The 13,816-nt window shown below is 44.4% G+C and overlaps 2 protein-coding genes across 8 annotated transcripts; one reads left to right on the forward strand and one right to left on the reverse strand.

Annotated features, from left to right (window-relative positions):
* The first annotated feature begins 227 nt into the window (after nucleotides 1–227).
* LOC107227665 (uncharacterized PE-PGRS family protein PE_PGRS54-like) lies at nucleotides 228–9,746 on the forward strand. Of its 5 annotated transcripts, XM_046730686.1 has the most exons (8): nucleotides 228–373; nucleotides 1,286–1,384; nucleotides 1,667–1,822; nucleotides 2,610–2,991; nucleotides 3,069–3,188; nucleotides 3,336–4,919; nucleotides 5,076–5,687; nucleotides 5,838–9,746. In XM_046730686.1, exons 1-8 carry the CDS (start codon nucleotides 287–289, stop codon nucleotides 7,988–7,990), a joined length of 5,193 nt encoding a protein of 1,730 aa, XP_046586642.1. In that variant the 5' UTR covers nucleotides 228–286; the 3' UTR covers nucleotides 7,991–9,746. The 5 variants fall into 5 exon arrangements, with proteins under 5 accessions (XP_046586642.1, XP_046586641.1, XP_046586644.1 ...); XM_046730685.1 differs by having other exon boundaries at nucleotides 3,336–5,687; XM_046730688.1 differs by having other exon boundaries at nucleotides 229–373; nucleotides 3,336–5,438; nucleotides 5,853–9,746.
* Nucleotides 9,182–13,191, reverse strand: LOC107227664 (coiled-coil domain-containing protein 102A). Of its 3 annotated transcripts, none has more exons than XM_046730691.1 (7): nucleotides 12,859–13,191; nucleotides 11,929–12,674; nucleotides 11,603–11,828; nucleotides 11,300–11,509; nucleotides 10,922–11,196; nucleotides 10,526–10,664; nucleotides 9,182–10,091 (listed from the first exon to the last, which is right to left on the reverse strand). In XM_046730691.1, exons 1-6 carry the CDS (start codon nucleotides 12,901–12,903, stop codon nucleotides 10,571–10,573), a joined length of 1,596 nt encoding a protein of 531 aa, XP_046586647.1. In that variant the 5' UTR covers nucleotides 12,904–13,191; the 3' UTR covers nucleotides 9,182–10,091; nucleotides 10,526–10,570. The 3 variants fall into 3 exon arrangements, with proteins under 3 accessions (XP_046586647.1, XP_015524369.1, XP_015524370.1); XM_015668883.2 differs by having other exon boundaries at nucleotides 12,839–13,190; XM_015668884.2 differs by lacking the exon at nucleotides 10,526–10,664 and having other exon boundaries at nucleotides 12,839–13,190.
* Nucleotides 13,192–13,816: the final 625 nt, after the last annotated feature.

The raw sequence follows: 13,816 nt of genomic DNA on the forward strand, positions 1-13,816 counted from the left end.
ACCTTTTGCATATATTGGAATTTGGAAAGTGCAACTTCGTTTACCATGTTCTCAAAACCATATCAGATCTTGGCGCAATACTCACTGAAAATACAAATCGCTCTCTGAAATTACATCTGTGATATGGTCTATCGAAGAGAGATTCTAGGGGAGAGATTTTAGTGGGGGGACGGGATGAGGTTTCAGCGGTCTCGAATGGAGTGGGGCCCAAGAGTGTTCGGTGTCCCTTTCGATCCGTTTTGATCCGGCCGTCCAGTCAGCTCGAGACAAGACCCCGAGTGTCGCCATGACGCGGATACCGGGACCACCCTTGTGGTCCATTGTGGTCTTGATCGCCGTCTTTGGGTTGGTGACGGTTCAGGCTAAATATTACGTAAGTTTTTTTTACAAACTTTATGAAATTTGTGTTTTCGTTAGTCTTACTCTTTTTTCGGCATTATTATAATATGCTTAATACTAAAATAAAAAATTGCTCTGTTACTTCCGTTCAACAACCATACGAGGTAGTATTTTTTTTTCCATATTTTTGGGTTTTGATGTGCATAATCAGTGGATACGAAAATATTAACAGAGGATGAGAATAACGATGAATCAATGAATTCTATCATACCCTTGTATCATTAAGTTGATGAAAATTCTCTTCATCTATCTCGATAAACCTAAATGCAAGTATTGAATGCATAATGTATAATACGATAGCGATTCAATTTGATATAGTGATCGAACGTCTTACAATTAGAGCAAGAATCTTTTCTGATCGTCAAATGTCCTTGTAATATTTTGATAGTCGGTCATTGACAGAAGTGGTAACGATGATGTGAGCAGGCGCCACTGTAGCACAATTTGACCGTATTTGTACAGTATCTCAACCAATTACTTTCCACGCATCTAATCATAGTCTACTCAGAGTCATGACCTGTTATTCGTTATCATGTTTAAAAACAGAAGCCTTGAATGTGTAATTAAATTTCGCGAGGAAATGTTCGCACGTGTGCCAACCGAAGGAATCTAGTCCTTGTAATCTAGCGCAACCCACTAATTTTATTCAGAAAGTGATTGACGAAAGATTTGAGCATCAAAGGTCATGAGATAAGAAATGATAAATATTCGTTGAGCTTCTGCACGCTAGACTCACGATAATATAATATGTACTACTTCATCTAGCTCAATGTAAGACTATGTCAAAATATATAACACCAAAAAATACCCGTCATTCAAGCCCTGCGCCTTTATCGGGATACTATTAATGAGCAAATTAACTGACAATCAACATTGTATCTAATAGGAAAAGAAAAGGTTCGACCGGTCAATTGATCAGCCACAAACTACTCCTGGCACACCTTATAGGCCTAGCAAACAGCGAACATTCAATGATTACAACACGGTAAGACAATATCATATAGCGAAATAATTGGTAGTGGGTTCCGAAAAAGGGATTTTCGGTTTTGCCAGATATGATTTAATTCTTCAGTACTTGTATATTGTATGACAACTATAAATTCGGTTTTGCACAGCCTAATGAACAGCTCTGCCATTCAACGCCAAACCTTGAGTATCAAGATCCAGTTTCAAAATTAAAAGACTAAGTTTGAACCGTGACCTTCTATCAAAATCAGGTCCACCTGACATCTTCGCCGTTATTTACACATCAATGAATCGATTTTAGCATTACATTGCCTACAAGGACGCAAAGTTAAATGTGTGCTATTTGGAACCTATGAGAAACATCTCTTCTAATGGCCTGAACCTCTGGCAAAAAATGCTCCACAACGCTGATCAAAGGACTCTCTATGTCTCGGAACAATTGCTGACTAAAATAGAAGTAAGTCTAATAGCGTGCAACTGATCTTTCGATAGCACATGCTGATGGTTCAATCGCTCTTTGTTTCATGAGTGGTGAACCGGAAAGTTGAACGTATCATGAACCTATCCGTAGGGCGTGTGTACGTTCGAATAATTAACTTCGAAGTGATTGCGAAAGTTTATGTTACCTTCGGCTAAATCAATAACAGGAAAACGATGCCATTACATTTAGTGTGCAATGTAGCGATGAACAGTAATTATTAATTCTTGTTCTAATGGGATAAAAGTAATATCAGTATTTCGACAGTTACCCTAATTGAAAATCTCTACTTTAGAAACGTCGGATGTATTTAACAAATTGACAGTTCTCCGTATGACGCAATGTGCAATTGCTATCAGGTCAAACTAAGAAAGAGTTTATTTCTAGTCTTGCGTATAGCTTATCTAAATCAGGCACGGGTTGAATCAGTTTTTGTCTGTCCTTGACCGTTGACCATTATCATTTTATCGCTTCCATTTCCTACGCGCTAAGTTAGAATAACGAACCCGCGACTGTGATTACCATGACAGTTGACAGAGTAAATTATTTTTCGGTTGTATTTCCAAATGTTAATGTTGAATTAAAAGGATGATTTTTTATGTCTACGTCAAGTGCGCTTCTTTTATAACGGCTCACTTTGTGATCCCGAGACATTTAATTCCCAGTCGCTGAGGGTGATCGTATGACTTTTTTGATGATATCATATGATCTTCCTCAGTCAACGATAAATCTTTCTTCAAAATTCTATACGACGTACTTTAATCAGGTTTGGCGTCTCGCTGGCGGCCGTATAGTTGAATTTTGCCGAGGACGATCTGCAGTATTGCTCCAGGAAACGAAACCCGTTCCAGGATATATGGAGGATCCTTTCCTTAACGAAATTGCAGAAGACGAAAACGACGTTGTGCCACACCGTGTAGCTGATGTTGTCTTGAAGCCCCTATACGCTCGTGCAAAGAGACAAATTCAGCTTGAGGAACGGGAACAACTTAATTCAAAACTGACAGTGCGTCAACGCCGTCAGGCACCATTTCGAGGTCGTTTTCGTGGACAAACTCAATCACAGTATCTAAATTTTGGCGACGGTCAATCAAAGGAAGGAAAAGCTGAAGCCAGAATAACACATGATTCATCTCATGCGGTTGTTAGTAAGTTTTCTTCTTGCTTTATTTGGCACTAAGCAGAGTACGGTTTTTTCAGTTTTTGAACTATAAGGTTGCTTTAGGTGGGACCAATGGTATGGGCCAGGCACAGAGTATGTCCTCAGGTGGGGGTGACTGTGAAGAATGTCCGGGATATCGTCAGCCAACATACCCAGGTCAAGGTGGAGGAACGGGTTCTCAAGGTAATTGAAAACGCGTCTGAAGCGTTGCCCAACTGAAGCTTCATGAAAAACAAGCTATTCAACCCATTCAATATACCTGTTGCATTACGAATAACTACTCCAATGTAAGATGTCGACAATTGATTTGTCTTGTTTGTTTGAAATTAGGTTCTGTGTGGTCCTATCCAACCGGAAGACCATCAAGTGGAACCAATTACGAACGTAATTATAACCCGAAAACTGGTTGGAAACATAGTGGACCTGGAGCAGAGGGCCAGCAAACGGTAGACCATGAGTTAGACAATCTATTGCTGCCTAAAATATACCCGGGTGAAAAAACACGTGGTGTGCCCAGTCAACCAAATGGTAAATATGCTGGCGGAGGCCCCAGTAGTACTAGTAGTGTATATCCTGACATCAACACCGGGAGTGGCATAGGAAGAGTACCGTATCCCGGTGGCGAATCGACCGGCACTGGGGGTGGCGTAGGAGGAGCAGGAATACCGTACCCTGGTGGCGGATCCAGCGGCACCTGGGGTGGTGTAGGCGGAGTACCATATCCCGGTGGTGGACCTACAGGCACTGGGGTTGGCGTGAGAGGAGTACCGTATCCCAGTGGCGGACCCAGCGGCACTGGGGGTGGTGTTGGAGGAGTCCCGTACCCCGGTGGTGGCGGACCCAGCGGCACTGGGGGTGGTGTCGGAGGAGTTTCGTATCCCGCTGGTGGTGGACCCAGTGGCACGGGGGGTGGTGTAGGCGGAGTACCGTACCCCGGTGGAGGCCGACCCAGCGGCACGGCGGGTGGTGGTGGAGGAGTACCGTATCCTGGTGGTGGACTCAGTGGCACGGGGGGTGGCGTAGGCGGAGTACCGTACCCCGGTGATGGTGGATTCAGCGGCACTGGGGGCGGTGTAGGCGGAGTACGGTACCCCGGTGGTGGTGGACCCAGCGGCACTGGGGGTGGTGTCGGAGGAGCACCGTATCCTGGTGGTGGACCCGGTGGCACCGGGGGTGGTGTCGGAGGAGCACCGTATCCTGGTGGTGGACCCGGAGGCACTGGGGGTGGTGTAGGCGGAGTACGGTACCCCGGTGGTGGTGGACCCAGCGGCACTGGGGGTGGTGTCGGAGGAGCAGCGTATCCTGGTGGTGGACCCGGAGGCACTGGAGGTGGTGTAGGCGGAGTACGGTACCCCGGTGGTGGTGGACCCAGCGGCACTGGGGGTGGTGTCGGAGGAGCACCGTATCCTGGTGGTGGACCCGGTGGCACCGGGGGTGGTGTCGGAGGAGCACCGTATCCTGGTGGTGGACCCGGAGGCACTGGGGGTGGTGTAGGCGGAGTACGGTACCCCAGTGGTGGTGGACCCAGCGGCACTGGGGGTGGTGTCGGAGGAGCAGCGTATCCTGGTGGTGGACCCGGAGGCACTGGAGGTGGTGTAGGCGGAGTACGGTACCCCGGTGGTGGTGGACCCAGCGGCACTGGGGGTGGTGTCGGAGGAGCACCGTATCCTGGTGGTGGACCCGGAGGCACTGGGGGTGGTGTAGGCGGAGTACGGTACCCCGGTGGTGGTGGACCCAGCGGCACTGGGGGTGGTGTCGGAGGAGCACCGTATCCTGGTGGTGGACCCGGAGGCACTGGGGGTGGTGTAGGCGGAGTACGGTACCCCGGTGGTGGTGGACCCAGCGGCACTGGGGGTGGTGTCGGAGGAGCACCGTATCCTGGTGGTGGACCCGGTGGCACCGGGGGTGGTGTAGGCGGAGTACCGTATCCTGGTGGTGGACGCGGTGGCACGGGGGGTGATGTAGGTGAAGTACGGTACCCCGGTGGTGGACCCGGTGGCACCGGGGGTGGTGTAGGCGGAGTACCGTACCCCGGTAGTGGTGGACCCACTGGCACGGCGGGTGGTGTAGGCGGAGTACCGTACCCCGGTGGTGGTGGACCCAGCGGCACTGGGGGTGGTGTCGGAGGAGTACTGTATCCTGGTGGTGGACCCGGTGGCACCGGGGATGGTGTAGGCGGAGTACCGTACCCCGGTAGTGGTGGACCCGGTGGCACCGGGGGTGGTGTAGGCGGAGTACCGTATCCCGGTGGTGGTGGACCCAGCGGCACTGGGGGTGGTGTCGGAGGAGTACCGTATCCTGGTGGTGGATCCGGTGGCACTGGGGGTGGTGTAGGCGGAGTACGGTACCCCGGTGGTGGTGGACCCAGCGGCACTGGGGGTGGTGTCGGAGGAGCACCGTATCCTGGTGGTGGACCCGGTGGCACTGGGGGTGGTGTAGGCGGAGTGCGGTACCCCGGTGGTGGTGGACCCAGCGGCACTGGGGGTGGTGTCGGAGGAGTACCGTATCCTGGTGGTGGACCCGGTGGCACCGGGGGTGGTATAGGCGGAGTACCGTACCCCGGTAGTGGTGGACCCACTGGCACGGCGGGTGGTGTAGGCGGAGTACCGTACCCCGGTGGTGGTGGCCCCAGCGGCACTGGGGGTGGTGTCGGGGGAGTACCGTATCCTGGTGGTGGACCCGGTGGCACCGGGGGTGGTGTAGGCGGAGTACCGTACCCCGGTAGTGGTGGTCCCACTGGCACGGCGGGTGGTGTAGGCGGAGTATCGTACCCCGGTGGTGGTGGACCCAGCAGCACTGGGGGTGGTGTCGGGGGAGTACCGTATCCTGGTGGTGGCACCGGGGGTGGTGTAGGCGGAGTACCGTACCCCGGTGGTGGTGGAGCCAGCGGCACTGGGGGTGGTGTCGGGGGAGTACCGTATCCTGGTGGTGGCCCCGGTGGCACCGGGGGTGGTGTCGGGGGAGTACCGTATCCTGGTGGTGGCCCCGGTGGCACCGGGGGTGGTGTAGGCGGAGTACCGTACCCCGGTGGTGGCGGACCCAGCGGCACTTGGGGTGTTGTCGGAGGAGTACCGTATCCCGGTGGTGGACCCAGTGGCGTAGGAGGAAGATATCCCGGAAATTTTCCCAATGGTGTAGGAGGTGAATATTATGATAGTAATCTAGGTGGTACTGGAGGACCAAACAGACCTGGGTGGTACCCGGACCAACAACATGTTAATGATTGGTCCGGTCAGAATGGAGGTGAAGCTGGGTTACCACAAAAAGAAAACATTATGTCTCCGCAGTATTATCCATCACCTGGATCGCAAGGTTCCGATGATGATGCAGATTCGCAAGCTTCGAGTTCAGTACAGAAAGCGCAGTCTGGGACGATGGCTAGTGCATCAGCTCAAGGAAAGTATGGGCAGGGAACGGCACAATCTCAAGTTTCAGGAACTTACAGTGGTTCCGGATCATTTTCTGCTCAGGCAGGTACCAATGACGGTTCGAAAGGTGCTCAGACTCAAGTTAGTGGTGGTAAGCAGGGCGCAACAAGCAGTGCACAGGGCTCTGGAGGCCGTGGTAAGAGCCAGGCTCAAGTACAGCTGCATTCGAATACAGGAGCTACATCATCAGATGCACAAAGTAGCGGCTGGAATCATGGCACAAACTCGCAAGTACAAACGACTTCCAAAGGCGGCATGGCTGATGCACAAGCCAACGGTGAAGGCAGCACTTCGAGCCAGGCCCAAATAGGCTTTCAGCCTTATGAAAAAGAAAATGATCAATCGCAGACGAATTCTTCAATATTCCTGGGCGGTGGTACTGCTTCTGCACAAAGTGGGACATACAGAGGTCAATCACAGGCGCAATTACAAGGCTCGTTCAAATATGGTTTATCATACAACGGAGCTGCTCAGGCAGGTTCTGGTTCAGGGGCTGCTGCTTCTAGGAAACCTTTCAACTTTTCGAGTTCCAATTCAGAGCTGTTCAAACCGTTTAGTCCTTTTCCAACTGTCGTAATTTCATCCGAAGAAGTGACACCTGACAGCAATTTACAATCAGCCGAAATATTGCCAGCACTTGAAGAAGGTGGTGGTGAGCATTACGAACCACAAGAACAGACCGGCGGAACACAATCCCCACTTGTTCAGAAAACAGATACAATGTTTACTCCTCCGGATCCAACGAGGGCAACTGGAGTAAGGTATAACAATCCCGTACCAACTCGCAGCTCATTGCAAAACACAGGAGTGGATGACAATTATGAACAAACAAATGTAAATTCAGATGATTATGATGAAGAGTATGGAGATGAGTATTACGACTCTACGCCAACCGTATTCCCATCTGAAAGTGTGTCTAAAGATGGTGGTTTAACCGTGAGCAGCAAACAACCAAATCAATATCAACAGACTCACGTTTCGAACGGACAATACGGTGCACGTGTCACACAAGACTCTTCAACAGGATTTCATGAGGGCGATATTCTACAACCGGGACAATCTTTACCAGGATTTACAATCCCACCTGGATACCGTGGCAGGGTAGTGTCTATTTCCGGAAGCGATACAAAAGCTGAAGGTGATGGAGATTCGCAATCTCAAACGCTTACGCTAACTTCAGGAAAAAACAACGTAACTTATGAAAATCGTACCAAGGAATCAGCGGCGGCCCATTCAAGAGCCTTGCAGACTCCACGTAATCGCTTCAGATACGACAACAGAAGATACCAACAACCCGCAGTACCAAACAGTTACTTGCGATCTAGTCCTAGTCCACCAAGTAAGCCCAATTATTACACGATCACCAACAGCGTTGCAGGTAAGATACAAAGCAATAGAGACACAGCTCGCAAGTACGAACACCGTTACTACACAAAAAGCTCCACCTGTGGATATTTCACTTTCTCCTGCAATATCGTTTACGGCTCTAATGGGCGAACTAAGGTCTGTAAACCAAAAGTACCGACTAACCCGGATGGCAGTCCAATAAAATGCTGAAAATCTGTCTAAAGTTCTACGTGAGTTATTACACACATATTAAACTTTCAGAGTACTTTTACCTAACGTCGACATATTCACATTTGTATTCATTGCACTGCCTTCTTCAAGTAACGCAAGTATTCACATGGAAAATTTATCTCGAGGATTGGGTCGTTTAATTTTAAGGAATTAGTCTATATAGTTAACGTTTTAATTTCTCCGATCATTCTTACAAGGAATTAATTTTTAAATCATTGAAAGTACATAAAGAAATAGTGTTACAATATGTTGTTGCGCGAGAGACCGCAAGTATTTGACTTTACTTGTCTGACGATTATTTAATTACGAATGAATTCCTAACGAAGAAAAACGATTGAGTCAGTGTACGTGCATAATTTTCCCACTATGATATGTGCACATAAACGGAAATGTAGTGAATATCTGTCAAGGCCCTGCTGCTTGTGCCATGTAAACGAATCACGGAAAAGCGAAGGATGGATATCCAACGTAATCAGTGGATCATGTTCCACTTTTCTGTGAACCGTCTCATACGGGATTGCACCTTTTAATTATTAGAACGTAGGGTGACAGTGGAGTAAGGGATGAGTATCAAATATTTGGACGAAACGCGGTCGCGCACTGCGTGCAAAATGTATGTATTCCGATTAATGCACTTGCTGTTGTTGCAGGTTTGCAAACTTTACACTGCTGCGGCAATGCTCCAATCGAGTTATGCGTTGACTGTGTTGAATTATAGTAAAACACACGGAAAGAAAAAGGCTTGTAAGTTGAAAGCGAGTTTTCAAAAACTGCATGTTTTCTGCTACAAGATGGCGTCTTCCGAAATGGAAAAAAAGTTATCGCTGACAAATCGCATGAGCAGAAAAACCGATTTTAACATTGAATCATACCAAGTTGACCATACTTCGGGTGCGTTCCGAAATTAGCTCCCAGTGCGGTCAACCGCCTTTTATCTTTGGTGCGCTGCGGAGTTCGTGAGTAGCTTCTCCCTCTGTCGTAAGTAGGGGGTTTTTAGAGCTGCCAGCTAATTTCTGAATGCACCCTTCATTGCACCAATTTCGGTGGATGTTTTCAATGTATTGTTTTTGTAATCTTTTCTCGTTTTATTATCAACATGAGCACATGAAATTGGATTGTAAAAAGAAAACGACAGTTGGATAAATTTGTTTATCTTTATATTTTTCAACGTTTTTGAAAAAATATTATTTTAAATTTTGAAACTAACATCGATTTTGCCATTCACTTCAGAATTAAGTTACGAATCGTTAACTATTCTACTACACTTTACTGATTCCATATGCGTAGGGGAATTGAGTCAAAAATATTCAGACAAAAGTATGGTTTCATCATATTCTAATCAGCATATACATATAAGCTATATACCTATATATATATTCACATCCAATTATTATTCACAATGTTACACAAATTATTGCTTTGAAGTATTTCATGTGTATATTTTATATTGTTAATACGGTTTATTAAAATAATGAGCTTATAACAAGGAAACATCTCACACTCTTCTTTCGTCAGTCTTTATGGAAATAATACAAACAATTCATCATTGTTTTACAGCAAATTGTACAAAACAGAAAGTAATAAAAAATCTTGTACATGCATCATATTATTTAACACAACATATCAAAATTGTAAAGAATTCTATATAAATGGTAAAAACTTAAATAAGTATACGTAAACAACATAAAATGTACAAAAATTGCAAGTAAAAAAATAAACGTAATTATATCATGTATGTACAGCGTAACAAAATTATGAAAGTGTAATATGAACGTCGATTTTTTCAAAAATTCAGGTAAGTATCTGCAGAAGATTTAGTAATAAAAAATTTCACGCTGAGTATTTGTCTCTATCGTAAATCATAATACTAATTAAATTACGTGGCAGCATCTTAATCATTTTTCAACATACTATTATCTTTACTTTTTCAGTCTGTAACTAAAATAAAATCGTGCATTGTGTTTACATTTGTACAGATTTACAGGATACTGTTTAGAAGTCATTGACATCTTCGTCACTGAAATTGTGAGAAATGTTGGTGCTACGGTGAATAGATATTATGCCTGTTGATGTACGTAATCTGCAAATAAAAATTCGTCGTTATAAATTACGTACATAGACTTACATCCAATTGGGAACTTGGGTGAGATACGTAAGACTGGTTCATCCCCAAACGGATTCAGAGGTCAGAAACAAATTCAAAAAATCACAATAATAATTGTATATCGCAGAGGTTTTGAAACGATTCTTACTTTCATGTATACTTTATTGTTTATTATTTCTCGACAATACTTTAGAAATCTCTGAATATTTGAATAAAAATCTTCAATTTTATGCAGTTCTATATCATGATATTTCAAGTCCCAATACTGTACTTTGCAAACTTGAGAACAAAACCATTGTTAAAAAAATAGGAATCTTATTCAGACAAGCAATCAAAACAAAACGAAAATGAACGCACGAGTGACGTTTAATGATTTAACATTTGTTTATTCAGGCTTGAAGTAAACTTGCCTTGCACAACCTTTATTCCTCGCAAGTTTGTTAATCTGCAGAAACTCAATTAGGACATATGGATGCGGTATGGTCCACTATACCATCCACTAATTTATCTTCTTCTATTTCAGTTAATTCATCGTCACATGTTTCAGAACTGTTAATAGTAATATAAATTAGTCTATGTACAGAATAAAGCTGTATACTTACCAAATAATGATGGTTAAAAAATGTCTTACATAGAAAAAAGCAGTGTTAATATCAGAAACGTAAGATTTACTTGAAAAGTTTGCTTGTTAATACCATGGTTAATAAGAATTTCCAAGAAGAATCGTCAAGATTGAAATTTGGAGGCACAAAGATAAAAGCACAATATTTTTTAAATATCATTTATTATCATTTTGTTATCATTACCTGTTTTTGAAATGCTCTAATTGGACGTTTGCTGAGCCTAGTTGTTCTGAAAGATCTTCATTGGCCCTTTGAAGCCTGCGAACATTGTTAGAAGCGGTATCTAGCTCGTCTTGTGCCGAAGCTAGTTCTTTTTTCAATTCTTCCACCCTAGCTCGCACCCTTTTCACTTCGGTTTCGTATTGTTCTGATCGTCTCAAAGCGTGCGACAATTCAGTCGTTTTCTCAGCAAGCATTTTTTTCAGTTTTGAATGTGAATGCTTAAGGTCTAACACCTCCTATCGAAATTCAATACACAGCGTTAACAGACATCAATTGTAAAGCAAGTTCTATGTCGATTCAGATCTTTCTGTGCAAATGAATATTTAATTTTTAATTTACCTTGTTGCGATCCAATAACTCTTGTTGAATTTGCCTGACATCCGTGTCAGACGCAGAAACAGGTCGACCTCGTCGCGACTCCACTCTTTCCTGCATATCGCGTAACTCATTCCTGAGTTGTTTATTCTCACGATCAAGAGAAATTTTCTCAGTCTCTAACCGTTCCCGTTTACCCCATTCTGCAGCATTTTCTGCTTGCAGTCTCTCTAACTAGAATTGATACAATTTTTTAAATCAAGTTTAGCGCTATATTACTCAAATATTAGTTAATATTCAATTGATATTCTAAATCTGTGGACTAACTTCAGTTCGCAGATCTGATAGACGACGATCCATGCCTTCACGATTTGTTGCCTCGTCAATGAGATCCGCTTGTGCGGCACTGAGTTCACTTTGAAATCTGTCCTTCAATGCCAATAGTTCTCTGGTAACTTCAGTTCTACTTTCTTGTAATTCTTCACATCGTTCTCTGAGTTGCGTTACTTCTGATCTAAGTTTTTCCATTCCCCGATGGAGCGACGACTTTTCTCTTGAAAATAATACAATAATTAAGCGAATATATAATGACCCGAGGACTCATAAAACAGATGCGTTTTCCTACTTATTAGTAGCAATATATTTGTACTTACTCTCGTTCGGCAGATATAGTTTTTGTTGCCTCTTCGAGTCTTAAATGCAGCATGGACATTTTCTGCATCAGAAATTCTTCATCGCTAGCATCAATAACAGATTGTCGTTTATCTAATTTATCTTGCATTGCATTGGTTTCGCCGACAAGCTTCATCATATCCCTATCCAAAGTATCGATCGAACTTTCTTTGTACAATTCTACAGCATGTTTAGGCACAGCACCTTGCAAAACATATTCCTCTATATCTCTGTCTTGCACTGCTGCATCCATATCAGATTTAGAACTTGGCTCTTCAGCAGAGTTTGCATGCACAAATAAATCTTTCTGATTCAATATCGGGACCATTTTTTCAGTCTGTTGAACGTTATTGTATACTTCCAAGAGCTCGTCAACTCCAAGCGCATCTCTGAGTCGAGGATCAGACTCTAAGATGTTGATTATTTGCTGATCAAATTGTCCAGCGTGTTTCAAAAGTATCATGTGTATGTTCTCCATTTCTTTTTTAAGCTGCTCATTCTGCAATTCGATGTCTTGTTTCTCATGCTTGAATGTGTTCGCATCTTTCAATGCTACTTCCAGCTTGCTTCTCAGCAATTTAGCCTCTTCCCTTGCTTTGTTTCTTTCATTGCGCACCTTGCTCCATTTTTCACGCCAGTTCGCCGTACAATCCGACCACCAACGCATTGTTTTTTCCATTTGAGCCGCTCGTGCTCGTGCTTCCTCAAGTTCCCTTTGTCGCAAAGCCTATACATATTTTAAAACGTGATTAAAATTGTTTTGAAATTGATTGAGTTTTTTCAACTCAAATTCTATTGAGACAAATTCTATAGCAGATAAATTCATGTTCACTGTACTGATTAAATACAGAGACACGCGACGAATCATTACAGTTAAAATTTTAAAGGTACCTCTTTGGTTTCCCACTCACTGTCTGCGTAGCGAGGAGAACTCGATGAGCTAACAGAAACATCATGTTCCCTAACAATTCGACGGGATGACGTTCCACTAGCTGTTGATTGTGCCATTGGGAGTCAGCAGGTTAACCTATTCCATGAGGTTTTCGAATGGATTACTATACTGAATAGTATTTCATGTAAACTTCATTCTGATTCGATATTTATTTTCTAGTAGCACTGATGAATGCGCAGAATATTAACTACGATCTGACGCCTTTGCGCAAAGTACAGACAAACTTTTCTTATTTACAATAAACGTAACGAAAACAACACAATGACAAAAGCTTGGTAAAAATTAGTAATACGTCAGGGTGCGTACCGAAACTTTCTGGCAGCGCGAAAAACTCCCTAGGATAGAAGAGAGCAACTCACGGACTCGGCAGCGCAAAAGAGATAATAAATTGTTTATAGCACTCTAAGATAATATCAGAATGCACCCTAAATTAGAATCACAGAGTATCACCAGTGATGAGTACTCTGGTATCACGCATCGTTATCGGTGCGTTCCGATATTAGCTTTTATCCTAGGGTGTTTTTAGTGCTGCCAGCTAATGGTGGAGCACACCCTATATTGCGCGTAAGCGATATAGTGAATCTTTTTAAATCTGGGTGTGTCCTATCATTTGCCGTTGTATAGAACTCCCTAAGAGAGAGACGGAAATCGGTATGAGTAGCGCTATGGTAGCGCTACACAAATTATTAACTCATTATTAAAATGGACGCCTGTAGCGTTGACTGAAGAATATAAAGACGGTTGCCTTTACGGGCTTTGGTGTGACAACCTAAAATCGTCGTGCGCTTGCGTCCCCTAAGATGTTCCACTGAAAGATGTTTCAACTGCAGAGTTGAGACTTATTGCAGAACATCAGAGAGTTACCGATTTCGGCATGATGCTGGCTGCATTCACCTTCTGAGTAACAGTCTTCGCAA

The sequence above is a fragment of the Neodiprion lecontei genome, chromosome 2, assembly GCF_021901455.1.
Source record: "Neodiprion lecontei isolate iyNeoLeco1 chromosome 2, iyNeoLeco1.1, whole genome shotgun sequence".
Lineage (NCBI taxonomy): Eukaryota > Metazoa > Arthropoda > Insecta > Hymenoptera > Diprionidae > Neodiprion > Neodiprion lecontei.

Coding starts and splice junctions, on each gene's coding strand:
- LOC107227665 (XM_046730685.1), top strand. CDS start 287: ATGACGCGGATACCGGGACCACCCTTGTGGTCCATTGTGGTCTTGATC. Junction 2,992..3,068: donor TTCATCTCATGCGGTTGTTA/GTAAGTTTTCTT, acceptor AGGTTGCTTTAG/GTGGGACCAATGGTATGGGC. Junction 5,688..5,837: donor GTATCCTGGTGGTGGACCCG/GTGGCACCGGGG, acceptor CGTATCCTGGTG/GTGGCACCGGGGGTGGTGTA.
- LOC107227664 (XM_015668883.2), bottom strand. CDS start 12,955: ATGGCACAATCAACAGCTAGTGGAACGTCATCCCGTCGAATTGTTAGG. Junction 12,675..12,838: donor GTGAGTGGGAAACCAAAGAG/GTACCTTTAAAA, acceptor AAATATGTATAG/GCTTTGCGACAAAGGGAACT. Junction 10,665..10,921: donor TTAGAGCATTTCAAAAACAG/GTAATGATAACA, acceptor TACTATTAACAG/TTCTGAAACATGTGACGATG.